This window comes from Myiozetetes cayanensis, unplaced genomic scaffold (genome assembly GCF_022539395.1).
Source record: "Myiozetetes cayanensis isolate MyiCay16 unplaced genomic scaffold, myiCay2020 scf3, whole genome shotgun sequence".
In the NCBI taxonomy this organism is placed as follows: domain Eukaryota; kingdom Metazoa; phylum Chordata; class Aves; order Passeriformes; family Tyrannidae; genus Myiozetetes; species Myiozetetes cayanensis.
In genome coordinates, this window is record NW_026087521.1 from 22,115,872 (window position 1) to 22,142,546 (window position 26,675).

Genomic DNA, 26,675 nt, shown 5'->3' on the forward strand with positions numbered 1-26,675 from the left:
AAGAAAACATGTAAAAAGCAAACAGCCTTGCCTGCCAAAAAAATACACCTCAAGCACCACCACCCCCCCCCCCAAAAAAAAAGTGTTAAATGTTAAAAAATAGCTCTAATCATATATGTCTTGTGGTCATGTGAAATTTAATTTTGAAAGCAATAATGACAACAACAATCGTAAGAAATATAGAAAAAATATCTGCACAGATAGAAGAGAAGGCACCTTATACAGTCTGCTGATTTATGTTTGAGAAAGGGAGAAACTTGTTTCTTAATTTCTGTTACAAGGAGGGGAAAGGTTACAATTAAAAAACTATATTTAGGGGCTTTGATTTCATATTGAATAGAATTCAGAATGATTGTAGAATACCATCAGCTTTTTTTAAGGCTTCTTGCAATGATTTTTCATATAGGATAGACTTCTAAAGAAAATCTTTTGGGTCATGTAAAAATAAGACTTAAAGAGTATAATTTCCATAACAACATTCTGAAACTCATCCTACTTGTTTAGCTGGCCCTGTGCCTTGTGCTGGGAGCATTTCAGTATGTTCTTGAGGAAAATGTTGCGTGGAGGAGGAGGTTTGCTAAGAACTAGCAAAAGTTTAGACAGTCAGAGAGATGTATGAAAAAGATGGGCATCACCTAAGCCAGAAGAGAACTAGGTTACTGAAAATTAGAAGAAGATTGTACCAGATTTTTAAAAGTAAACCGTAGGAGAAAGCAGCACTTCAAGATAATGCCTTGTTTGTAAATAAAATCTTAACATCCTATCTTAAAAAAAATAGGAAAAAGTCTGTAAAAACCCTAATAAGTAGTAAAAAGCAATCTAAAGAAATGTCAGTTAAGCAGAGCATATAAATTAAAAGCTGAAAATAATTTCCAGTAATCCAACTGGGTAGTCATGCAAATGGTCCATTTGAAGGGGACAGTATCTTCAGGGTGGTGCAGCATCTTTTCAGATGGCAGGAACTAAACTATGATCTGTAAAGAGCAAGTGGTAACTGCAGAAGGAAGACTATTCAAGAAAGAAAACAAAAATATAATTATTCTGCATGAATCACAGAATCACAGAATTGTTAAGGTTGGAAGGGACGTCTGCAGATCGTCTAGTCCAACCCCCTGCCCAGGCAAGGTCACCTAGAGCAGGTTACACTAGAACGCATCCAGGCAGGTTTTGAATGTCTCCAGAGAGGTAAACTCCATGACCTGTCTTGGGTAGCTGTTCCAGTGCTCTCTCACCCTCACTGTAATGAAGTTCTTCATTGTGCTGAGGTGGAACTTCTTATGTTTTAGTTTACGGCCACTACTCCTCGTTTTGTTGCTGGGCACCAGTGAAAGGAGTCTGACACTTTCCTCTTGACATGGGCCCTTGAGAAATTTATATGTATTGATGAGACCCCCCTCTCAGTCTTTTCTTCTCTAGACTTAAGAGTGTCAGCTTCCACACTCTCTCTTCAAAAGTGTCATCTTTATGGCCTTCTGCTGGACCCTTTCCAGTAGCTCCTTGTTCTTTCTTGTACTGAGGAGCCCAGAACTGGGCACAGAACTCCAGAAATGGCCTCACTAGGGCCAAACAGGGGGGAGGATCACCTCTCTTTACCTACTGGCCACACTCTTCCCAGTGCAGCCCAGGATAACAAACTTTAATGACTTTAGTTAATAACCAGTATGCAGATTATAAGGGCTCTTCAGCAAGGCTGTTGGAGTAAATGCAACTACACTTCCAGTTCCTGAAGTGCAGAAGAATTGCTAAACTTCTTGAAGATTAAGAAACTGGTAAGATTCACAGGTTGTGAGGGAGAAAATGGATGTGGAAAATTAGGAGCAGTTTAATAAAAGCTGATTACACACAAACTGTAATTGCTAATAATGATGGATAAAAGCAATCATATCCAGGAGGAAGAAGAGCCTGCAAAAAAACCTGAGTGTAAAACAGCTGGAGCTGGCAACAATCAGTATAACTGAGAATATATGAAATGTAGGAGATTGATAAGAGAAATGTTCATGGGGGGAGGAGGGAAGGAGAAATGCCATAGTTACCAAGACAAAGATGGATGTTCTCTGCCTTTGGTTTAGCACTTCTTATAGTTTATAAAAGAAAAAAAAAAGAGCTCTATAAATTAAAATACCAAAGGTGTTCCTCAGCATCTTCTGTAACTGCTACCTATAACTACTATTAAATCAGTTTCAGTCTAGCAAAAGGAAACACAGTTCTAACTATTTTTCTTTTTAACACAAGAAAAAAATAGTATGACAGTAATTAATACAATAGTCATTAACTTGTTGGGTAGAACTCCATAAGGACTGGTTTCTTGGAGCCTTGAAGATCAGAATAGCTATAGCCTTGGTATATTAATTAAATGTAAGCTAGGTTTCCCTTGAGTTATCAGACTTCACATGTGGTAACTGAGTCAGATTCTTTTCTCAGAAAGTTAAATATTTGTTTTCTAATGGTGAAAACAAGATCATGCTAGGCTGGTGAGCAGTGTTTGACTTTAGGAACTCTATTAGCAATAGCTCCTCCAGAGCTTCTAGCTATTTTTCTCTCTACTCTGTTGGCATTTCATCTTCCTTAAATCTTCTCTCAAGTGATTTGTTCATGCTTGTGTTTATGTATTTGAGATTAATTGATCACTGGTTAAAACAGATTAACGTGCCTTAGAGGAGGAACTAAGAATGTAGACTGCTTCCTCCCAGGTGGATGTTGTAATATCATTAATATGGAGAGCCAGCTTCCCATGTCTCAACTGTATTAGGAAGATGGAGAAGGCTCCTTGACTGAGGACAGTCAGTCTCCTCATTTATGTTGAATTCATTCTCTTAGTAAATAGATGTAGTTTTCATTCTCCCAACACCCATGATCTCACATCATGATTTAAGAGGCTTCTCGCCTGTGTCTCAGTAAAATTACTTGAACATTTCTCTCCAAGACTGTGAGGCAAGTTAAGTCCCCCAGCTTGATGCTTGACACTTGAGCTCTGAAGAGAGAAATAAGATTTTTAGATATAATTCCTTTTACCTGTGTTTAGACATCTGTGAACCCTTTAATGTTATGCCAGACCTCCAGATACAATTACTTTTGTATGTAGACACCTTGACCAGGACTTTCCACTGCATGGTAAATTCCTACCACTGAAGAAGCAGGGTACTTCTGTAGTCTGCCCCTGAGTTTACCCAGCTCCTTGCAGTACAGAGGGCTTCTGATATCTGTGTACCACAATTATTTAAATAATTGATGATTTAAATAAATGGAAAGAGTGAAATGGGTTTTAGTATGTATATGTAAATGCTTTCAAACATAGTGGTTTGAGGATTCATTTAAGGCAACTTAGTGAAAACTGCCCATGGGAGGATTTCTCTGCCCCACCTCTCTTGTCCCCACTGCGTAGCCAAGCTGTGAGCCAGATTTGTCAACTCCTCGTCGGAGAGACAGAGCAGGTTTCAAATATATCCATTTTTTGTTAATTTTCAACTGGATCTATTCCTTGATCTGCATGACTGAGTAATGGAATTGAGATCATCAGGAGATTAGAGTCAGCTGCAAGATAGCCACTTGATGAGGAATTTGGGCAAGAGGTATTGGCAGCCTTTTGGTGGCCACCAGTCTCAGATTGCTGTAAACACTTCTGCTCAGGACTACTTCTTGTTCCTAGCATTTTAATAATTTTTAGAGAAAAGTGAATAATAATATTACTGACCTTGTTAAATGTAATTATTTACAGAGCCAGTTTTAATGAACACACACACACACACACGAATTCAAATCTAATCAATGAAAGAACTCTTAGTTTAATGGTATTGTGGAAAATAATTGGACAATGTCTTTTCACCCTTTTTCCAGCATTCTGTAGCAGAGGTCTTAAAATGTTGTCCAGAGAGAGCAATTTTCTTTTTTAATAGAACATAATGTTGCCCCCCTCCAAGCCATCTCCACAGTTTTTCACTTTTAGATAATCATGACTCTGTTCTGATATGTGAAAAAGCTTTAATAATATGTGCTTCATGTAGTGTGTGGCTCATACTTCTTACATAAAGACACAAAGTAAAGTGACCTGCATTAAACACCTGCAGGAATAAAAAGGGTAAGTCAGGAGAGAAGCCCCCTATGTGTGCTAGGGGTACACATTTGTGGCATGTTTCTTTCCTACTCCTATTTGCTCAGATTAGAAAATGTAACTTTTTTCCCTCAATGAGAAAACCTGAATTACTATCTTCTGATCCTAATTGAAATATCAAAAGATGTCACCTAAAAAGATGAGAAAGCCAAAAACTTAGTTCTGTTGGGTTTTAGATTGATGACATTGATTTCTTCTCTACGGCTGTGTTGGAATCAGAATTCCATATTGCTTATTATAGCATTTAGACTAAAGTCTCTTTGGTATAATGGATTATTTTGAAGATCTCTCCAGTCCTTCAGTTTTTTCTTCTCTGAATAATGCTGCAGAATGGAATCCAAGCCTCAGGTTTACTCTAAAATTAAAAACAAAAACAACAAAAACAAACAAACAAAAAACCACTAGATGAATCATAGTGAATATGAGCATAATACCTAGAATGTTCTAGCAAATTAGGGTTGCTATGCAAACGCATTTGACAATATATAAGAAAACTCTTTTTTTTTCTCACATTATGGCTTCCTTTCTTAGTTAATGGGCATAATGTTCAGAAATGGGCACTGTTCATAAACTGGTTTTGAAAGAAACAGTGAAAAAGAAAATAGTGCATGGAGGATGCATCTGGTTTAATGCCTTTGCTCGGTTTTGTTACTTCTGAGTGTGTCTGGACAGACAAGAGAAAGGGGGCTTGGCCACGTTTCAATGGCTGCTACATGTGAGGACGGGGACCTCCTCTCTGATTAGGGGAGGCTGTATCTTCTGGAATGGAAGATCTCCTAGGAATATTCCAGCAGGGAGCATACCCAGGCTAACAGGAGGTATAGAGGTGTAGACAGGAAAATTACTTCCTGATTACTAGGAAGCCATTGACATTTTCTAGACTAGAAAACAAAACTGTGGAAACAGATTGAAGTGCTGCTGGACAGGAGACTAAACTTTGCATTCAGGGACTGTTTTATCTGGATTAATCAGGGGATCTAAGTTCTTAGTATTCAAAGTTTCCTTCTCCTAGACTACTATTTCTTTTTTATATATATAAAATATAGCTTTAGAATGTAAAAATACTGGTATTTTTTCATGTGTTTGATTTAGACTGAATGTGGACAAAGTTGGTGTAGAGTCTTATCTAAAATGGCATAAAGTTAGGTGTTGAAAAAGTAACATCTTACTTTTAATTAAGTAGAGGAAAATATTACTGTAAAACTGGCATGAATCTTTATTTGACAGAAAGCCAAGATCTGGTCAAATTTCAGTCTAGCAGCGGCTTCTTAGCTTGATGTTGTTTTATATTTGATGTCAGTTGTTCTTTGCATCCCAAAAGACCAAAGGCTGAGAGTGACAGTCAAGTTTTCCTGCTTTTCGCTACGTGTTTATGAGCTGCCTCTATGATTGTTTCACTGCCAGTCTCTTACTTGACGACAATGCAGATCTAACTGCTTCGGGATTGCAAGATGAAGTTGCACCTTGTCCTGTGCCTGGAAGCTCCAAAATTTTCAGTATAATTTAATGCCTATAGATTCCAAATGCAGCCTGCCAAAATACATACTATCTTGCAAGTTAAAGATGTTGAGCTTGGCTCTGTCACCATGTGCAGAAGTACCTGCCAAAACCAATTGGATGTGCTGAGCAGGGAGAACGAGGGCTGCTCAAGCTAATGCCAAGGCAGCGTTCTCGTATAACTTGCAAGCACCTTATAGATGTGTACATCTTCCTCGTTGTGGCAGCTCTACCAGGACATGCTCTGGGATGTGGCAGTACTGCTAAGCAGCTATGCTCCAATGCTTTTTAGTTTGAATCTAACAATCTTGTAAAAACTCTTTTCTCCTTGACTTTAAAATAGAGTTCACTTGTCGGGCAGCTAGGTACTGGCTTTGTGACTGCAAGCATTAGACTTACCTTCAGATGGGGTATTTCTTGTTACAGTTTTGATCCTTCATCTTTACCACTTACCTCTTCAAATTCTCTAGCCTTTTTCCTGTTACATGTTTTATGGGGTCAGTTCTTAATGTAAGGGTGAGATAACCTGAATTATTTCACTGAGTGAATCATTAGTTCTGAGGTGACACCACAATACAAATTCTGAGTACACAGTTTACTGTTTTTTTAGTAACTGATTTTTTTTTTCAGTATTTAAGTAGATATCAGGATGTATATGCAAATTCCACAGTAAATTAACCTGTCTGTAATAGTAAGTGTCTTGAAAGGTACAATCATTTGTAGAAGTGATCCTAATAAGGAGGTTGTTTCTGGCTGTCACAAAATTTATGTATTAAAATAAAAATCCTGGAGGGATTATTCTGGACCCTTTAGACCATCAAATCAGAAAAACTATGTTAGAAGATGGCAGAAGGCTCTTGGTATGAGTAATGTGTTTCAGAAGTTGGCAGATGAATACTGCAAATGTTTCCAAATAGCCTGACACAGAATTGAGTTACCTTTTTTATAAAAACTATTTAGATCAGTGCAAGTCTGCTTCTTAGATAAGTAGGTGGGAAATATGTTTTCAGAATAGTCTAAAAGAAGCTGTGATAAAAATGAAAAATCTTATGCATTACTGGAATTATGACTAGAATTTGAGTGGAATAACAATATGAAAACTAAATGAGAAGAATTTTTGACCAGACTTTGGCTTTGCTGTGTTTAGGATTGAGCCTTAGAGGTGACAAGCGATGTGCGCTGTTCACTCTAGATATTAAAAATGCATTAGGATGTTGACTAATAGCTAGTCACAATAACTGAATAACTTAAGCTTTATCTTGGTATAAGTAACAAGTAGCACTGTTTTTACAGCAGGAGGGTAATGTTTGTGTGCTTATTACATTTGACTTGTAAATCATATGCATTTCTTGGCCAAGCTCTTGACTGACTGGCTTAGCTTGAAAAAATTTTGGAAGAGAGGTACTACTATCATTTGAAAGAAAAAGCTGAAAAGTAAGCATATATTCCCGTATTTTTCTAATTTATTGAAGCCAGTGCCCATAATTAGAGAAAAGAGAAAGAGGGGAAGTCTTGTTAGTCTGAATTTGAAAGCGGACTGGGAGCAAACTGGAGAAGGAGAACTTTTCAACATTATGGTGATGGTGGTTTTCCTTTCTTTTTCTACCCTCAATATTCAACCATGTACTTGCTGCTGGGAACTGTGAAGCAAAAAAGTTCTGGGCTTTGGAGTCTTTTTAGGATGGGCCCTCGATTATAAGAGATCTATGAAGATTTTTTTCTTTGCTTATATGTGTAAATGTCCAACAAAACTGTTTGCAGTATCTTGAATTACACTGGATAGTTAACTGGGTTTTGTCCCTTGGTAATCAACCATAGTTATCTCTGATGTTTCTCTGACTGTAATAGTTTCAGCCTACCCTATTCACTGCAAATGAAGTTTCATAGGTTGTTCTGTTATTATCAGCACCTCCCTCTGGAAGCACAGAAGAGAAAAGGCATAGCTGTGGAGGACAAAGAGGTGAGGACAAAGGCACATGGACAGTGTTTTCGCCATTGTCCCAACCTGGGTGCCAATACTCTTACCTCATCTGTACCATTCTTTTGGACTTCAGGCTATTACCTAAGCAATATGGGCACCATGAAGATCAGGGGCGCCAAGATCTTGGCAGGCAGCAGCTGATCCTTTAATAATTGACCACTGTGGCTGCAAACAGTGGCTGTAGAGAAGAAGCTACTGTTCACTTTTGTGTCTTAAATTGTTTGATCAGTTAAGTCTTTGCCATAGAATATGCTGCTAGCAAGGCAGAATAAGTGATGATTGTGTTAAATAAATAAGAAATTCAAGGTGTTTCTGACTTGAGATGATATATTGAAAAGTAATCTTTAAAATGGTCTAGAGAATGCTGAAGTGTAGTGAATTAATATTTTCTAAAACTTAAGTATTTTAAAGAGAGAGCAAACTATGACTAAGAAACCTCAAAGTTACCATTAAAGCTATTTGGACCTTGACATATAATTGGAATGCATAAAAATAGTCCAACTTATAAAAGTTTGCATTCTGCGTGCTAAAATCTGGAGGGATTAAACTGCAGAGCAAATGTTCATTAATCTTCCCATTGAAGCATTGCTGTCTGAAGTATAGCCAGCTGGGTGATTAATAAATCTAAAAAAGTATTTAAGATTCAGAATGCATTTTGAAGCTTTTTGTATATTATAACTTTTCTACCAATGCCACGAATTGATCACCCTTGTGAAAAATTAATCAAGGAAAATGTATTGTTGGTTTTTGACACACAAAGATTACTCTTTATAACGAGAGAGAGAGAGAGAATGTACTTATGATAAAGGCTGACTTTTTAAGAAAGTTGTATTGAAATAAAAAGATTTATAAGACTACAGTTAGCAGCTAAGTTCTACATGCCCATGGCTTGATGTCTAGAAGTTCTGTATATCCTTTCTACCACTTTCTGGAATAGAAGAGCATTCTAATGAGTGATGAGATGGTATTTCTGTTAAGAAATTTCTGCACAAATAATAAGGCGTTTTAAGTACAGACAAAACAAACACTTCCCCAAGCACTCCCATTTTTGTGATGGATTGTCCCTGCCTGAATTTGCACTCATATTCCATTGTTTTTGTCTTTCTCTTAAAACAGAAACACTTTGAAGTATAGATTGTCTTCTGGAAGAGGCAAGGAGGCAATTTTTATAACACCAAATACGTTCTCATTACAAAGCTACTATTATCTATCACATCAACTTGCAGTTAAACTTGACTGTGTTGTTCCATCCTGTTTCTCCTCAAATGATTTGGAGTCTTCTTTCGTGACAGTTTAGAACTTCTGGAAAGCATTCACACCACTTGCCTTGGGATGCTTTGCAAAACAGTCTGGACAGTGGATCTTTGTGAGCCCCCATTGTGGAGGGAAAGAGGTTCCTCTAGGGAGTGCTTCAGAGCATTAGGAGCTCTGGGTTGTCCTCTGGATGAGTGTGCCCTTGATCAGCACATGGAAAGGGGTCTAAAATGGATGAGTTGCGTAACTGAACGCGGGTTGTAGGGTGGTTTGTCCTTATTCTTCCCTGAATGATTCCTTTGACTTAGTGTGTAAGTGCAGATGGAGATACAATGGAAGACTTTTTCTTTTTCTCTTTGTAAAGACTTCAATAACTGCTAAGTTATCAGCTAGATGGGGTTGTACTCCTTTAATCCTTTGGTTTGCATCTCTTAATTTACTTTGTCTTCAGTCATGCAGCTCTAGATGTCTGGAGCAGTTTTTATGTTCTTTTCTCCTGTTCAGCCTATTTTTTCTTACTTCCCTCTTCTTAGTAATGATGGGTTTATTTTTTTAAACAATTGTAGTGGACTGTCCTAGCAGCTCTTGGGTCATACAGGAGATAACAGGAGCAAACAGCCATTTCTTTTTTGCTTTGGTATGGGAAGTACATAGTTGTGGTTCTTTCTCCTAGATCTTTTTCTCTGCCACTTCTGCATGCTACATCTAATTCTCAAGAATACTGTTAAAACTGTGTCATCTTTCATGGGATGCAAAAGAAGTTTTTTTCTTAGAAGGAAAGGGGCTGCATTTTTCCGTGTGTATGTTGTTTCTTTAAATCCTGGGGAGCACAATGGGAGAAAGATGCCATATTAAAAGATAAGACATCATCAGTAAGTCTTACAAGGCTTAAGAGGGTCTACTCTTGCCTTTGTTTTCCAGTGACTAGCCAAGTTTTGCAGTTTTTGTGATGTGTCAATTCTTTTCCGGTTTCTTTAGGCCACAGAGTGAGCTCAGGGCTTTAACCTGTTTCCCCACCTGACAGTGTCCTTTCCACACCACCAAAAAAACCCCACTAAAACCAAATAGAACAGGGAAAGAAACTGCCAGATTATTTGCTTAAGTTGTCAGTTTGATGGCACTTTTTCAATTTTAAAACAGAGACAGAAAAAAATAATGTTGTCTGATGACATTTCAGGTGGCTTCAGCCCAATTTCTATTTGCTCATATGCTTTTAGAGCATTCAACTGCAGTGGCAGAATATATAAATTGGAAATGAAAAAGTGATGTTGATCAGTAAAACAAAAAATGCCCTGAAACAATGTCTTCATTTTAAATGGAAGTATTTAGGGTGGTTGTGGGCAGTAGGGACTGAAAGGATCTCAGCAGACCTGCTCTGACTATTGGTTGCCTGGTATTGTGTTTAAAAATAGAGATATAGGTGTATGGTCATTCGAACTAAAAGCTATTAATCTATACTCAGGTGAAAATGGTTAATGCAGGAGAACATTTATGGTAATAGGGAAGTGAAATAGCCAGTTCTTTTCATCTGTGACAAAATGAACCTAATGCAATACCAATGATGAAAACTGCTGCTTACATAACTTCCACTTTTCAGTCAAGTGGAATAAAAACTAGAAACACGAGTGACTCTGGAGGAGAATTTAGAGAAGTGAAGGACCATTTTCTCTTCCTTATTGTATTTGCCCATTTACTTCACTTTTTCTCAAAGTTAATGCAAGAAATTGGATGTTATATTTAGTAAGATTGTATCATAAGAGATAAACACTATCAGAAGAGATAAAGTGCTGTGGCTTGTTGTATTTTGTACAGCACTAAGTAAACACCAAAAAGTCAGAGAATTGAGGAGTTTTTTAGCAATGCAAATGGAAATGTATGTTACTGATTTTAAGCAGCTGGGTGTTTTTCTCAAGTTTGCAGGTACAGAGGTAGTTATGCATAAACTAATCATCATCTGTGATTGTAAAATATATAAATATTCTAAGTAAATGCTTTTTTATAATCCTTCTGGCAAGGCTGTGTTTGCTACTTATTGTGTATAAATGTTTCCTTTTTTAAGCCTGTTTCTTTCAATCTGTCAGTTTCTTCTTTCTGCTTTATTATTTTTGTCTGGTTTTGTTGTCCTTCGCCTTCATCCCTCATAGTCAGGGTTGGACACTTTCCATATGGAATTTGCTGGAAAATAAACAGGACCAATAGTGAAGTGAGAATAAGCCTTTTTCAGTGATTTTTCCAAGGCATACTGAGTTACACATTAAATTCAACAGCCTTTTTCAGGCTTATGCTAGCTAAAATAGACCCTTGGAAATTCTCATCACCATTAGTCACCAAAGGGAGGAGTTTTGGTTAGGCAAGATCAGCATACTTGGGAGCAAGCTGTCAGCTCTGTTATAAAGAGGAAAGAAACTTGGGAAGCAATGTGCTGATGAGCTCCTAATGCTTTCATTAAATTTCGCTTTACTAAACAAGAAAATGCACTTTGGCAAAAAGAGGCTTTGCAAATTGCATCTTTGCCAGGTAGATGGTAATGGATATAACCAAGGACAGTGGGCATGGTTAAGCCCTACACAGTGGATGAAGAAATTCCTTGTGCAGTCAAGGAAAACCTCTACTTTGTAACTTCCTGCTGGTGCAGTTTCGTATCTGCTGTAATTGCCAATTCTTGAGTAAATTGGTAAAATAGCATAAGAATAGGTTGTTGGTAAATTGTCTGGCTTGGTGACAAGACAAACCCTGCATTTAACTTGCAAACAAACAAATGTGTGCTTCAAAGCATAAAACTCTTCTCTCTCCCTTTTGGATTGTATGTTTCTCAATATAAAATATGCTTTCACTTGTGCTTGTGGTCTGTATCAGTCATCTTCCTCAGGCAGGCTGACAGATGAAGCACCGCTTCTGCTGTGGAACTGTTGGACTTCATGATTTATTCTAGATCCACTGTGTGCAGTGTCGTCTTTCTCCTATATCTGAAGGTTTTGAGAAACATCTACAGGCATAATATGGCTTTTTTATCAGGAGAGAGATGATGGATAGAAAAGCCTAGGCCTGCACAAAAACTGCTCAATCTCCCATGACGTTTATGCATTTATTTCCACAATGAAATAGGAATGATGAGTTAACCATATAGGTGTGATTTCTGACCTCATGTCATTGTCTACAGCACTCTTACAATATTCTAGACAGGAGGAAAGCAATATGCAGAGGGAACAGTGTTTTCTCCCTAGCAGCACATCAGATTGCCCAGTACCATTACTGGACACAGAATTACAAATATTTTTTTAACAACTGACTGATTCTTATGTTTCAACAAACCAAGCATCACAACATTTTGAAATATGCAGATCATTTCTGCTATTTTATTACCTATTTATCAGCTACTTTCTCCCTAGCATAGACAACTGGAAGATGATAAATCATTTTGGTAATTGCTTGCTTGTAATTACCCTCGTGCAGGGTCTAGCATGAGAGTACTTGGTCATCATCTTCAAGGAGGGGGAGGATGCTTTGCATCTCTGTGGCTACCAGTGTTTAATATGTGGCTGTGGATCAACCCACAAAGATCTCAAACCATGTGAACATTCATTGCCTATGTGAGCAGTGTCATTTGGAGGGAAGTTGGACCACTTTGGAGTTGTACATCCAGCTGATATTTGGAGTAAAACTCCTCCAGAATGCTGGTACCACCTGAGGGCCACTTGTACCATGGTGCACAAAGTCCCTCAACATGCTTCAGACAACCAGTGGACTTTGGGGCTTGGTCAAAGGGGAAACTATACTTTCAAAGTGAAGATCACAGTGTCTGTTCCAAGTGAAGGTATAGCAAAAGTAATCCACAACCATGCTCTTGTAGGCAACAATCTATATATATAATTTATATGCCTCACTAGAGTGCAAAAACTACTGTTGCTGTTGTCAGCCTTGAAAGGAGGATAAATATGCTTGTTGCAAAAGGGCATCTGGATAACTTTAATAAATGAATGCAGGAGAAAACTCTGCTTCTGGGTGAAATTGTTTTGTTCATTTTTTATGATTGTCACTCTCTTTGCTCTTGTGCCCAAGGCATGAACATTGCAATACATAGGTCTGTGAAATGTGTAGCCATCAGGAACAGAAATTCAAGTAGACTTTGGGAAATTGCTTGTGCCAGTTTGAAAAAGGTGGCAGAGAAACAAATCCCAGTGCATAGTGTTGTACAGTACACTTACAAACATGTAAGCCTCGAGCAGTAGCACACATTTTAATTTACAAGAGTTAAAGTTTTGGTGGTTTTTTTTACAGATAGTTAGTTGCTAAGCTGGGGGAAGTGTCCAATGTGCAGCTGTTTTTTGCCCAAAAGAGTTGTAGAAAGCAAAGTATATCACCTAATGATTTCACCTTGTGATTGTTTCTGAACCATTAGTCTTAATAAGAAGAAATCATAGCCTAATATGCTCAGGAAAGGTAGTAGATATATTAAAAAAAAATAAAAAAAAGGAAAAGTACTAAATGAAGATTATGACTCTTTGGATGATGATGGTTTATTACTTTAAATTTTATTACCTTTTCTCACCTTCATGTAGCGTGATGCTTTAAGGAGATTTTAAAAACAAAAAATCCTTCACTGTTAACCGAAATTTATGTCTTTTTTAATTCACCGTTTTTCCTCCTGAATTAGGAGAAAACTGTACAATGTAGTATACTTCTAGGAGAGGTAACCTTTGATTAACAAAATAATGATGGAAATAATGAAATAGAGAAATAGGAGTTTATTAGTGTGATTTCTTAAAATTTAAGTATCTTTTGCAGGTGAGGACTCTGTTCTGAAAACTTACATAGATTAAAAACTAGGACCCTTTAACTCTAATAATTTCATATAAAAAAATCCAAAATAGTGCCTGGACGATATTTCTAGCTATAAAAGAGAACAAGGTAGGAAGAAGACCTTCAAGCTAGTCTTAATTTTTTTTTTCTAGAAACATAAAAGGTACTTCTGATTTCAAAATACTGAGCAAATCTCAAGCAAGTAACTCAATTCACACTCATGTTCAGCAGCCAAAAATTACTAAAGTAGTTATTAAAATGCATTGATAACTGTTAGTCTCTTCTTAGAATATAAATACTATTTCAATGGCCAATGCAGTAATTTTATTCAAATAGCATAAAAATAATTAATGTGTACTATTGGATGTATGATGCTATTGCATTAGCTATTTATTTTTGATCCCAAATGATCTTGTTCTTGTAATGTGCTTAGTAGAACTAATGTAAACATCAAGTTAATAATTTTTGGAGGTATTTTTCCTTTCTTTCCAGACTCTCATAAGTATAGTGAGAATATCATATCTGAAATAATGTGGTTTTTTATGCAGCTCTAAGGTATAGCAGCAAACAGCGCTGGTTTTAATATATGTTACTTCCTACCGGGCATAAGCCTTTGTTCTTAAAATATGTAGTTGTGGGAGCTGTTCTCCAAACTGTCAGAAGTTTTCTGCGCCTTCATCAGACTAGCCCCAGCTCTCGGTGCCAAGCACTGTGTGGTTACAGACTACAAAAGAACCACTGAGGGGTGTGTGAGCTGATCCCAGAGAAAATTGCTCATGTTAATCACTGAAATGGGGAATATTTTTATTCCTGTGGAACAGGTAGGACTTTAAGTAAAGTTGGCGGTAGCTGTTGACCATGACAAGAGTTGCTAAGGAGCTGTGGTACGGGAGACTTTGTGGAGCTACCACAGTAGCAGCAAAGGGGCCATTTAATATTACACAGTAAATGTCCTATGCTTCGTTTTGCCTCAAGTAATGCTTCTAGCACAGCATGATGATGCATGTCCCATCCAATTTTTAAACAAGAAACTTATATAAATTCTTTTTAGTTTTGAGAAGGAGAATGGTTGTCTTTTTCAGAAAATTTAAAGCTCAATTTAGACCTGAAAATTGCTGTCCTTTTTTAAAAATTTATTCTTTGTGTCATAAACTCAAGAGTCATGGTAGTAGTACAGAGCACAGCAGGAGCTTGAGTGCAGAACACATCAGAAAAGTGTGTCAGAAAAGCATTCACAGATTAGAGTATTCCTTGGACTTCTGTCAAAGTCCTTTTTGCCCATGTTCAGTCTTTATCAAAGAGGTTCTTGCATTAATTTATATTTTTTAATTGACAATTTATGATATGAAATAGTTGTCATTGATCCTAATATAGTTCCAACTTTACTTCTTGCAAGCTTAAAGGACAAGAAAAATCCTTTAAAATAGGAACAATCCCTTAAGGACAAATTGCTGCCTTCAGTAGTTGTATATATGTGTCTGGTTGATAGGGTTCTTCTAAAAAGATCTCCTAAAAAGAGAAATACCTTATTTGGTACTAAGCTTTATTTGGCAATCTTTTTTCTTATGTGTTGACCTGAATAAACACACTGGAGATCTAGGTAATTATCTGGTTTTTCAGTCATTGTGAGCTGGTGTAGCAGAGAGGGTTTGTCCCTCATATAGTGATATATTTACAATTGTGTCAGCATCTGGTGGAGCCTTTGGAAGAATTTCACTATTAAAGAAAGTGTTTGGGTTGTGGTGCTAGCCCAAAGATCATACTGCAGTGCTTGTAGCTCCTTAACAAGCTTTAGGAGGACAACAGAAACCTGGATAGTCCTAATTAGAAGGAGGTGGTGTATTTTCACGTGTTAGACACCAATCAGTTATTATTGGGTCACAACCACTTTGTGGGGAGAGTGTGTGTGTGTGTGTGTGTTTGTAGGGGGAAAAGATGGGTCGAACCTTACAGAGGTGGAGTGGCATCATGTCCCTCATGTTAGCCCCTGGAACCCACACGAGGAAGCCCTGGAGTAACTGTCAGTCACAAATAGCCTGGGAAAACCTCAACATACTATGGGGCCTGGAGCCCCTAACCCAGCTCAGATTGGCAGGGACAGTGAGGACACTGCCCCTCTGTCGTGGTTTTAGCTAGCTCTCATAAGCCAAGTGAAGAATTTTCTCCCTTCCCCCCTGGTTATCAAGTTAAGCACTTCAGAGTACAAAAGACCTAGACCCCATGGCTGATGGCCGGACATTAGTCTCTTAGGAGACAAGGCAAATAAGGACTTGCACTTTACTTTTTTCTCTTGTCTCCTGGGCAACGAAGTGTGAGGAGTTGGCGGGGGCGGGGGGGGTGGTGGGGGCTACGGTGTGTGGCTGGGGCTGGGGACGGCAGGCGTGTTGTCGGAGGAGAAGCTCGCTGCTGTCTCTTTTTGCCCTGAGCCATTGCCAGCTGCAGTTTTTGCCTGAGGTGGATTCTAACTAGTTGAAGATCGTGAGTTTTCTTCCATTGGGAGAACTTTCTGTTTTATTGCTGATTTTTTTTTATTTTATTTCCTTCCCCCTTCCTCCCCCCCCCCAGTGTGGGAAGGGAAGGGGAATCGAGTTTTTTTTGTGATTTTTTTTTCTCCGATATACCCTGGTGGGTGTTACTTTTTCCCCTTCCCCCAACCCACGTGGCGGCAACCAGGGATCTCACAGCGCCACCTGGTGACGGACACCGGATATTACAAGTTCTGCTCCTCCAGTTATCCAACAGCACCACCTGGTGACTGTGGTTGGAACTGCACCAAAGGGTGCAAAAAATTGAACTGTTTAATTTTCCTTTTGCTGGTTTATCAGTTTTGTTCTTGAAGGGGATTATTGGTGGGTATAGAAGTATTGCTTGGTTGTTTTACTTGTTACTTTCTGTATTTCTGTTAAGACACACATACCTTTAAGCTTTAAGTCCAATAGATTCCTTTTCATAACCAGCCATGTTTCATAGTCTGTTAGCCACACCTTGGCTTTATATTTTGAGTAAATTCCTTCTTTATCCACGGTATCTTGCAAAAGAATTATCTTGGAATGATTTTTGAAAATTTAATAAAAGTACAGTTTGTGACCCAAAACACATGAGAAGGGCACATTTTAGGGTCAGGGATACATGTAGATTGTATTTTGTATGTGCACATACCTGTTACTTTGTCCAGCATGAATATACCATTATTTTGTCAGTGTTATGCGCACTGAGTGTTACAATAGTGCTTCCCTTCCATGGTTAAGTAGTTAAAAAATGGAATGGATTTTTCCTGCAGTCTCTTGGAAAATCAACTTCGGAATCAGAAATAAATTTTGAATTAGTATGGTTCATAAATAAAGAAAAGTGGTAACAGCTTCTCAGCTGTTGCATTCAGAATTAATGGTTTGGAACAATATGAATGAAAGAAGAAAATGAATGGTGAACCATATCCTGTTGATCTTACAGTGTTTGTAAGGTTGTTTTTGTTTGTTTGTTTGTTTGTTTGTTTTTAATGAGACTGTTCCAGTTACGATAGCAATACAGAGGGTCAAGTAGTCTGGCATGAACATGAGATTTTGGGTGGGAAGTGTCTATAAGTATTCTTAATTTCTTTCTCTCTTCTGCATGTTCTTTCTCTCATTGAGTGTACAGGCTAATGTGATGGAAGATTAAATGTTGTTTCTGAACAGTAAAAAGTAGCTGAAATTAGATTGAAGTCATCTTTTTAAATTTTTTTCCTGTTTACTTTCCAGTGAAGCTGTTGGAGGAATGAATCATTGTAATTGCAGACTGTTAAAACAAGGAAAGACTTAATATCCTTGTACCTGTTTGTGCTGATGTTTTATTGCTGAGTGGAATTTCTGACTATTATGTGTTTTGAAATTAGATTCAATATTTGTATAGCAGTTTGAGGAAATTAATATAAACATTAATTGACAGTAACCATGTCAGGTCCCATTATGGTTAAGAATTTAACCTTAGATTCTTATATTTCCATAAAAGGAAATCTGTCATGGTACAGATAGAGCATAAAATATGATTAGCATATATTGGTGATGGTTTTTTGAATAATCTGTTTGGGCAAGTACTTTTAGGCGTAATCTGCAACCTTCTATACAATATCAATAAGGATATCTGTTGAAAGACATACTTTGTAAGTAACTACATTTTTAAAATATGCTACATGCATTGACAAGCACTGAAACTTTTAAAATACATTTTTCTTGATCTGTTTGCGTCTATGTACTCCTCTCTGCTCAGCTTTTTAGATCCTCTCCTACTCTGTTGTTTTGTATTTTGTAAGTGATGCACAGTAGTATTTTAGGTTGGTTGTTAGGTGCACTGTCTTCTAACATGACATATTAAATGGTGTAAGAGCTCTACTATGCTATTGTTGTGCATTCGCTGTGATTTCATAGCTCTCGGTGACTAAAACGACTGTCTGAAAATGCATAGTGAACGCCCGGTTCATACATCTGATTGAAGAGAGCAGGCAGTCAGAAAGGTGACAGATAGGAAATCTCTTTCAACTTTATGGTTTCACTTCTGTTCCTTGCATTTCAAATGTGCTTGGGTGGTGTTGATGTGGTACTCAAGCAGATCTCAGCAGCTGAACATGTTGGAGGGCCTTGACCCATCTCCTTTGCTGCAGGAAGCCAAGTGGTTCTCCCCAAGTCATCCTTTCAATGGCATGATGTAGTTTATCCCTTGCCCAAGGTGCAGTTGTTTATACAGGCTATCTTTTTGTTGTTTGCAGCTTGTAGAGGAACAATTGCATGAGACTTGCTACTAGAAATGAGTTTTGTACAGGCCACATACAGATCAACCTTCCCAAGGCCCTTATTAAAAGAATAGATGAATACAACCGTCCTTGAACACTGAAAAGTTCTTACAGAATGCTGATGCTGATTTAATTAGTTTGTTGTTGTAATCTGCCTTTTCTTATCAAGTATGAGTACCTGGAAGGGTATTTTTATGTTGGTCTTTGGGAATTTTACACATGGAATCCCATATTATGTCTCCAGTGTTGTATCTACAGTAGTAGAAATAGCTCTGTGTCTTTGTGTCTTCTCTCAGTTGTTTCTCTAGATTTTTTGGGGGGTTGTTTTTTTTTTTCCCCTGAATTTCTTTCTCATTGTAGGTAAATTTTAAATTAGCTGCTGTTAATTCAAAGTTCATTCTAGTCTAGCTATTGTAAATTTAAGCATAAATACTTCAAAAACTACTTAGTATAAATACTTACTTATTCAATGCAGAAACTTACTTTTTCAACATTGTCACTTCTTTCTTTGTGAAAAACATAGCAAACTTGGTCTGTATAACTCTTTCATATAAAGCCATCTTGCATAGAAGCAAAATATTAGTTTGTAATCCCTTATAAAGGAATTGCTTTGTGTTTGTGTCCATGCCTAACTTTTTCTGTTTCTTTTTTCTTTCTCTTTTATTTTAAAAGGTTTTTCTCAAGAGTGATCGGGTTGCAAGAATGGTCCACAGTGGAGGATGTTCTGCGAGTGACTTCAGAGATGTTTTTAAGAAAAACATAGAAAAGAGAGTCCGAAGTTTGCCGGAAATCGATGGATTAAGCAAAGAGACAGTGTTAAGTTCTTGGCTAGCCAAGTATGATGCCATATACAGGGGAGAAGAGGACTTTTGCAAACAGCCAAATAGAATGGCCTTAAGTGCTGTATCAGAGCTGATTCTGAGCAAGGAACAGCTTTATGAAATGTTTCAGCAGATTCTAGGGATCAAAAAATTGGAACACCAGTTGATTTATAATGCCTGTCAAGTAAGTATTTGGTGTCATTCAGTTCTGTTGTGTCCAGAATATCTCCCCCCTGCCATCAGATCCCTGCATGTAGAATCCTTCAATTTTAGGTACATCTCCACAGTTCAAGGAGATGAGACTGCTAAGAAAGGGAATCTCTCAATGGTTTGGTCACTGCTGAGCACTTGGAAAAAGGGTATGCCAGAGTATATGGTACTTATGCTACAAGATCTCCTGACACCTTTCATAGTGTGACAGCTCCAGTGATTTGGGTGATTCTGAAGAATATTCTGTGGTTTGTACACCTGCATACCCTCATATAAATTACATATGCATGTACATACATTTCTGAGCATGTGTATACATCTTTAAAGGAAATTTTCTGCCATAAATAGGTGACAGGTGATTCAGGATGCTTGGCCATCCAGTGCTTAGAAGGTTCACATGTTAGAACTAAATGTACTCCATTTCAAACACTCTCTATCAAGCTAATTTGCACATTTTTACTTTGTTGTTTTGTTGGATAAGTGATGTTTCCCGTAAATTACTGAGGCCAAGACAGTCTATTCAACAGTCATATTTAGATTTATATGTATAATCTCTCACTAATCAGTACTGTAATTGGTATGTAAAAATATTTTATTAGCCAGTCTTCACAGTGATGCAAGTGTAAATTAGCAGTTACTTAGGAGGAAAAACCTGAAGAAATTTTTGTAAGTCTCACAACCAGCCAACGTGGATGTAGCATTTAAACTGAGCTCACACAGCTTTCTGCACTGTCTAGAAAATGGTGAACCAGGTTACAGTAAAGCTGTTTTTCATATACTATGCTAAAGATTGACTTGTAGTTATTGGCCATTTTAATACAGGAACAAACGAGGAATCTTGGGACTTTGTTGTCTACTTCATTTATGGTTTAGTGTGGCATGAAATCATGTAACTGTTGTGCATTTGAAACATCTGTGGTGTTTAACACTTCTCAGGGTCAGAGATCCAGCTTTTGTAACGAGAGAGTGTCCTATTCTGCATCAAGTTATGATCAGTGAGAGACAGCAAGTATTCCTTCTTTTTTTCCTGTATGCCCCCTCTTTTTCTTTTTGCTTGTTAATTCACATACATGTAAATCATGAAGCTAACCTCTGGGATATGCAGGTTGGTAACAAGATTAAGAAGCACTGACATCTGTGGTAATAATCCTACTTATCTGTGGGAGGGATTTATATGCAATAGAACACAGAGGCATGGGATGGTTCAGTTTGGATAGGACCTCATTCAGTCCAGCCTCCTGCTCAAAGCAAGGTCAGCTGTGAGGACAGATTAGGTTACTAAGGGCTTTACTAGACAGGTCTCAAAAGTTCTAAGAATGAAGACAGATGGTACAAAATTTCTGGGCAACCTGTTGTAATACCTGAAAACATGAAAAAATCACTATTTTTTTCCCAGAAGTGAATAACCTGTTACTTTTAGTAGAAAGTCTGTATGGATTTCTCTCTCCTCTGTTGTCTGACGATTGCTAAATCTTGCTTTATATGTCACTGTGAGTGGTCAAAATCTGCTGTTAGTCTGCATTGGTCTAGAGGAATACAAAAAAGTGTGACTGTAGAGCTTTGAACAATTAAACAAGAAAATTGTTCCCTTAGTATAGATGTGGTTCTGATGATACAGTCCACTAGCTTGTTGTATCTGTATACTTGAAGGCTTCTTTATTTTGTTTCTTAATTGTAGAAATGTTGATGAGTCCATAACTTATGGAGAGACTGAAACATCCCAGTGGCTCGTTTTTTCTTCTAACATGGTAGAATTGTGAGCATAGAATGGTTTTCTTATTTTTTTAATTGAATATTAAACAGAAAATAATCTCACTGTAGGTAAGAAGGGAGAAAGACTGACCACCCTGACATGTACAAAGATGCCTCAATGGGATTAAGAGAAGCCACTTCTCTTGATCTTTCTGCTTTTGAGCACTGAAAGTGGTAAAATCTCCCCCACAGGTCTCTGAAGTACACGGGGTTTACCCCAGATTCATTAAGTATTACAGGATTGGAAGAAAGAGAGATTTACTTCTTTGGGAGCAGATACAGGAGCACCTGTGTATTTCAAGCTGGAAAGAATGGAGAGGGAAAGGTTTCAAGGATATACTCTTGTTCAGGGTTCTAGCTTTCTGAGGATTTTAGTTTTCTGAGGCAAGGATGAGGTTACTTTGTTGGAGTAGAAAGTTTCTGCTTTAGCAGAGTTGCCACCAAACACACTTTTCATATCCTGTTCCTGTGGTCCAGTCAAGCATGTAATTAACCAAAGGTATGAAGAGAAGTTTGTTGCAGAGAAAAAAAACAACAGTCATTCCTTGCCTTCCCAGGAAGTGCAGTGCAGACAGCAGCAAGTCTCTCTGATAATGTAGTGCCTTTTCTCCTTCGGCAAAATCCCTTATTTGTCATTATAGTTTTAATAAATATTTTAGGTTAGGCTGTACCTTTCTTTCTATTGACAGTGTATTCATAGAAGATTAGAGGAAGATAGACTCGAATTTCCATCAGCACCAGTAGTATTAATTCTGCCCTAGAAGCCTCTGTTTGTGTTTGTATGAAAATGCTCACTTTAATTTCCCTTTGCCGCTGCTGCTTAGAATACTAGAGACTTGCAGATAATGATAATCAGTAGTGTCTGGGAGAAGCGAGATAAGTCCGAGTCCAAACAGATGTTAAAATTGTATTTTTGATAGAGGTTTTGATTACCTTGGCTTCTAGCCTGTGCTTCTAGAAGAGAATCAGATGTATGAAGTTCTGTATATTTTGCTAAGAAACAGCTGCCCTTATCAGCAAATCTGTACAGTTAGAATTACTGCAGAAGACTGTCTTTTTCTTTCACCCTTTTTTTTTGTATCTTCCAAATACAAAATTGCAAATAGGAAACAGAAAAATGTCTTACAATGTTGATTATAACAGTAAGTTATCCTGCACCTACAGGCCTGCTAAGCAGACAAGAGTTCTATGTAACAGTAGGAAGTATTGTCTGCCAGCCTCATCCTTCTGACTTTTCTGCATTTGGAAACTTTTTATTGGATTTCAGCAGCCTCTGTTGCCAACCTGTTCTAAATGGAGCATTCCCTTCAGCTCATACACCACTGGTATCTTGCAGCAGCCCATCAGACAATTTCGTTAGGGTGGGGCTTCCTGTGGGTCCACAGTAGTTGCCAGTCTCCATCCTTTGTTTGATAGCAGTGTTCATTTGACCAGCACAATAACTTAACCAAAATAAAGTGATAGTAATTGAGCAACTCTCTGACACTATCAAACATAGTCCACATAGCTATGAGAATTTTTTGCAGCTTTCTTTGAAGAATAACTTTTTGTCACAATCTTTTAACATCCACTAAATGCCTAAGCTTGTCCTTAGGCAATGAACGTTAAACAGGATGTTCTCATTAGAATGTTGAAGACTTCTTCTATGATCAATTTAGAGAAAGGCCAGTGACTGCTGCCAACCACCCACATCTCTTTGGGATGAAAAGGTTCAGTTTTGTAAGTCCTAGAACTTTCACCTGATTTTTATTTACACTGTACTGCCTTGAGCTGTATTTTATGATAAAGAAATGATTACCAGTTATCTGGGAGTTAATGAGCTCCTTGACTTGTGTTTGAGATGCCTGGCCAAACTGTTGTTACAATTTCTTTGATTTATAACATCAAACATGATATAACCTTTTTTCTCTCTTCTCTCCTTTTTTTTTTTTTTTAATTATTCACTGATGTAGAGGATAACTTTGCAGAAAGTCAAAATGAAAGTCAAACTCAAACTGATGTGTGGTCATACACTTTTATTACACCACTTCACCAGTACCAGAATTTCTATACCAGGAAAATCATAACTCCACACAAGAGTTTATTTTATTTTGAAAGTACCTTTATAAGGTTGACTTTTTTGGCTGATCTAAACCCCTTTCTTGGGTGGCAGGAGAAGAGAACAATACTGATTTTCATATGAAAAAAGTTTTGCAAGTCACATTCTCTTTTTTGACAAGTAATAAATAATTTTAAATATGATGTCGCATTTTCTAAGAAGAATTATTTACTAAATCTTCTAATGTTGACTTTTTGGGAATCAACCACAAACTAATTCTTTTGAAAATATCTTTATATGGTATTTTACTGCAAGATGTAATTCTCTGTTTAAAATCCTTGTGTTGTATCTGGTTCACATCCTTTATTATCTTTAGCTTTTGCAAGATGTAACTCTTTGTGTAAGCTTCTAATATTAAGAAAAATGGATTATATTGAATCTTTTGTAATAATTTTTTTAAAATTTTTAATTCCGAGAATAGTTTCTGTGAAGAATTTCTCCTGAACTGAAATCTACTTATGGTACTCAATACAATTGGAGTCTTTTACCCAGTACTTTACTGAAGTCCAGTTAATGGGCAGTTTAATTTGCAACAAGACCTTCATGACTTTTTTAAGGTTTTAGTTCTGATCCTTTCCGTGGTAAAATAATGAAAAGTAGTGCAGTTATTTCACAGATCACAGACTTTCCCATACTTCTGGATACTTTCCTTAGAAACTTTCATACTCTGTATAAGTTATAGGGACAAATTTGAGTTTATGAAGCACAAAGAATGATGACTTCTTTGTGCAAAATGTTTCAGTGTAGTGTTGATGATCTTTTTCTTGTAGTAATTAAACAAGTACTAAGATTCCCTTTTAGTATATAGACCAAAACTTAAGCAGATTCATTAATTAGGTTGAGGCATGGCACAGAAAGAAAAATTATTTGGTCTGCATATTCTAGAACATGTACTTCCATGCAGTATGTATATCTGAGTCTTTTTTAGTCACATGAAAAGATACTTACTTCTTGAGATGTTATAATGTGACCAGGGCTTCAGTTAAGCCAGTGTATTTCCAGTGGTCACCAATGACTGTCATTACTTATTTCACAAAATATTATACCTTATACAACAAAATAACCTGTGAAAAATGTTGGTAAGGTCCACTGTTGTGTTTTAAAGGTAGCATCAGGTGTTAGCTAAAACATCCACTGATGTACCTGGCCCGAGATATTCCTATTGCCTTTTTTTTTTTTTAATATAAAAGGGAAAAACAAAAACAAAACCAAAAATCAAACCCTTGTGCTGATCACATGCTTTATACAGGAGATCTGCTACTTTCAGGCCTTACCTGCTAAGATTTTACTGCTAGGTAGCAGCTGATGCACACCACCAGTGTGGGGGAGGTTTTTACTCTCAGAATAAAAGCCAATTTTGCAGACACTGCAGAGTGGACAGCAGGCAGGGCAGGAGTGAGGGGAGAAACTGTCTGGGCTCTCGGTGGGCAGAAGGGACTGCAGTGGTGTGAGCAATCTCTGTGGAGAAGAAAAGCAATAATTTTGTAGGACTGTGGAAGGCTGTGGAGTTACGGTCAGTATTCAGGTGCTGACTGTATTTTTATATGATAAATGTGAGCCTAAAAAGTTTCTGTTCATTATCATGGGGCAATAATGATTTCCTTCCTTACAGAACAGGTTAGTCCTTTAAAATTGTTCTATGTGTCTGTCAACTCGAGAAATGTTTCATGCCTTTGATGGCAGAAACATTCAAATGTCCACGGTTCAGGCTTGTTCGTACATCTACTTTTAGCTTCTAGTACCTGTGAATACCTGAATATATGTTCTTCCATGCCCTTCTCCCACAAAAGACGTCTGCTTTCTGATTGATTTCACCCTGTTCTTCAAGGGGATCTGCCACTACCTGTTCTTGAACTAGAGCAGACTTATTAAAACCTAATATTTCAATGGAGAAATAAGTTGACATTTCTTATAGGACTTTAAATGTTGTCTCTTCTTCAGGAGATATCACTCTTGATTACATGCACATAGGAGTTTAATATGAAGTTATTTCAATGGTTAGCTCGTTATTTCAAGAGTTATCTTTTTTTTTTTTTTTTTTTTTTTATTTTTCTTGACATGCTTCATTGGTCTTTTACCTCCATTCGAGAGGTTTAAGTAGGGTCGTACTCAAGAGAAAAGTTTCAATGCTTTGGGAAACAGTGCTGCAACCTTACAAATATTCCCCCTAAGATTACTTCTGCAATGAGATTGTGAGATATCCAGAACTAAGATGAACAGTGGTTGTCAGATCAGTTTGGATTTTCAACTTAATAACATGACTTCTGATGAAAAAGAAGGTCTTGTAACTGGAAGTGCTTCAATTCTGTTAGCATGCACTAATGGTATTTAAGTAGCCTGGGAGGAGAGAATTTTAGCCTGTAAACGAATGTTTTTTCTATAATAACAGAGTTACTTTGGAAAAAAGTCTCTTATTGCCCCAAAGGGTGTTGATTTGTTCTCTTTACTCTAATGATAGAAGAGTGATGGAAAGAATATTAAAACATCCTCAGAGAAGCAAGTTACCTTTTTACCGTGTTAAAATATCTGACTCTGAACAATGTTTAAAAGCTTTACAAGCTCTATAATTAAATACTTTTTGTTTATAGTTAAAGGAATACTGAGGAAATACCAGGGAGGAATGGTGTATTGCCAACATTAATGCATTTTCAGTACTTGAGATATTGCAGCATCCTTACTATTTGGTTATTGGATGAGGAAAACTGACTTTGACATCTGCCTTTAAAAGGAAAACAAGTGGGTCATCTGAAGACCATGAAAATATTCAAAATATTCATAGTATAACTATTAAGAAAAAGCTCTGAAGGATAGTGTTACATTTTTAATTACTTTTAAGACAAAATTTACAGAATTACTCAGAATATTCGGAGTTGGAAGGGACCCAAAAGGTTCATCAAGTCCAACTCTTAAATGATTGGTCCATACAGGGATCAAACCCACAACCTCAGTGTTATAAGCACCATACTCTAACCAACTGAGCTAATCTCACACACAGATGTTTGCTATCACAGAGCTCTTTGTGCATTTGTGGTTTCTGATTTTGTGCTTTGTTTTGCAACTGAGTAAAGGAGTTGGACATGTAGGGTCTTTAGTAGACTGTGAGATTATCAGCACTCGTAGACTAGTGCATTTACGTGCATTGACTAAGTTAGCATCCTCATAGCCCTGTTCTCCTGTGGATCACCTTTCTTGTCACAAGAGGTAAGCCAGGCTTGACTAGGAATCAGCAGAGCGAAGCTGAGAATTGCCCGTCTCCTCTGCTCTTACAACTCCCCTGAGGATGGAAATCATAGACATTGGGATTTTGACTGCAGATTGTTCTTTCAATCTGTTTTGTTTTCTAAGACTGTCTTTGGCATTCCGTGAGTGCAGGAACAGCAGCAGAATGG

At 37.4% G+C, this 26,675-nt stretch overlaps 1 protein-coding gene across 2 annotated transcripts in view; it reads left to right on the forward strand.

Annotated features, from left to right (window-relative positions):
* Positions 1 to 26,675, forward strand: part of CADPS2 (calcium dependent secretion activator 2) — a 299,634-nt gene that overhangs the window by 82,030 nt on the left and 190,929 nt on the right. For both annotated transcript variants that reach the window (XM_050324387.1, XM_050324385.1), the window contains exon 3: positions 19,078 to 19,410. In XM_050324387.1, the coding sequence (XP_050180344.1) occupies positions 19,078 to 19,410 (333 nt within the window). The remainder of the gene's footprint in view (positions 1 to 19,077; positions 19,411 to 26,675) is intronic.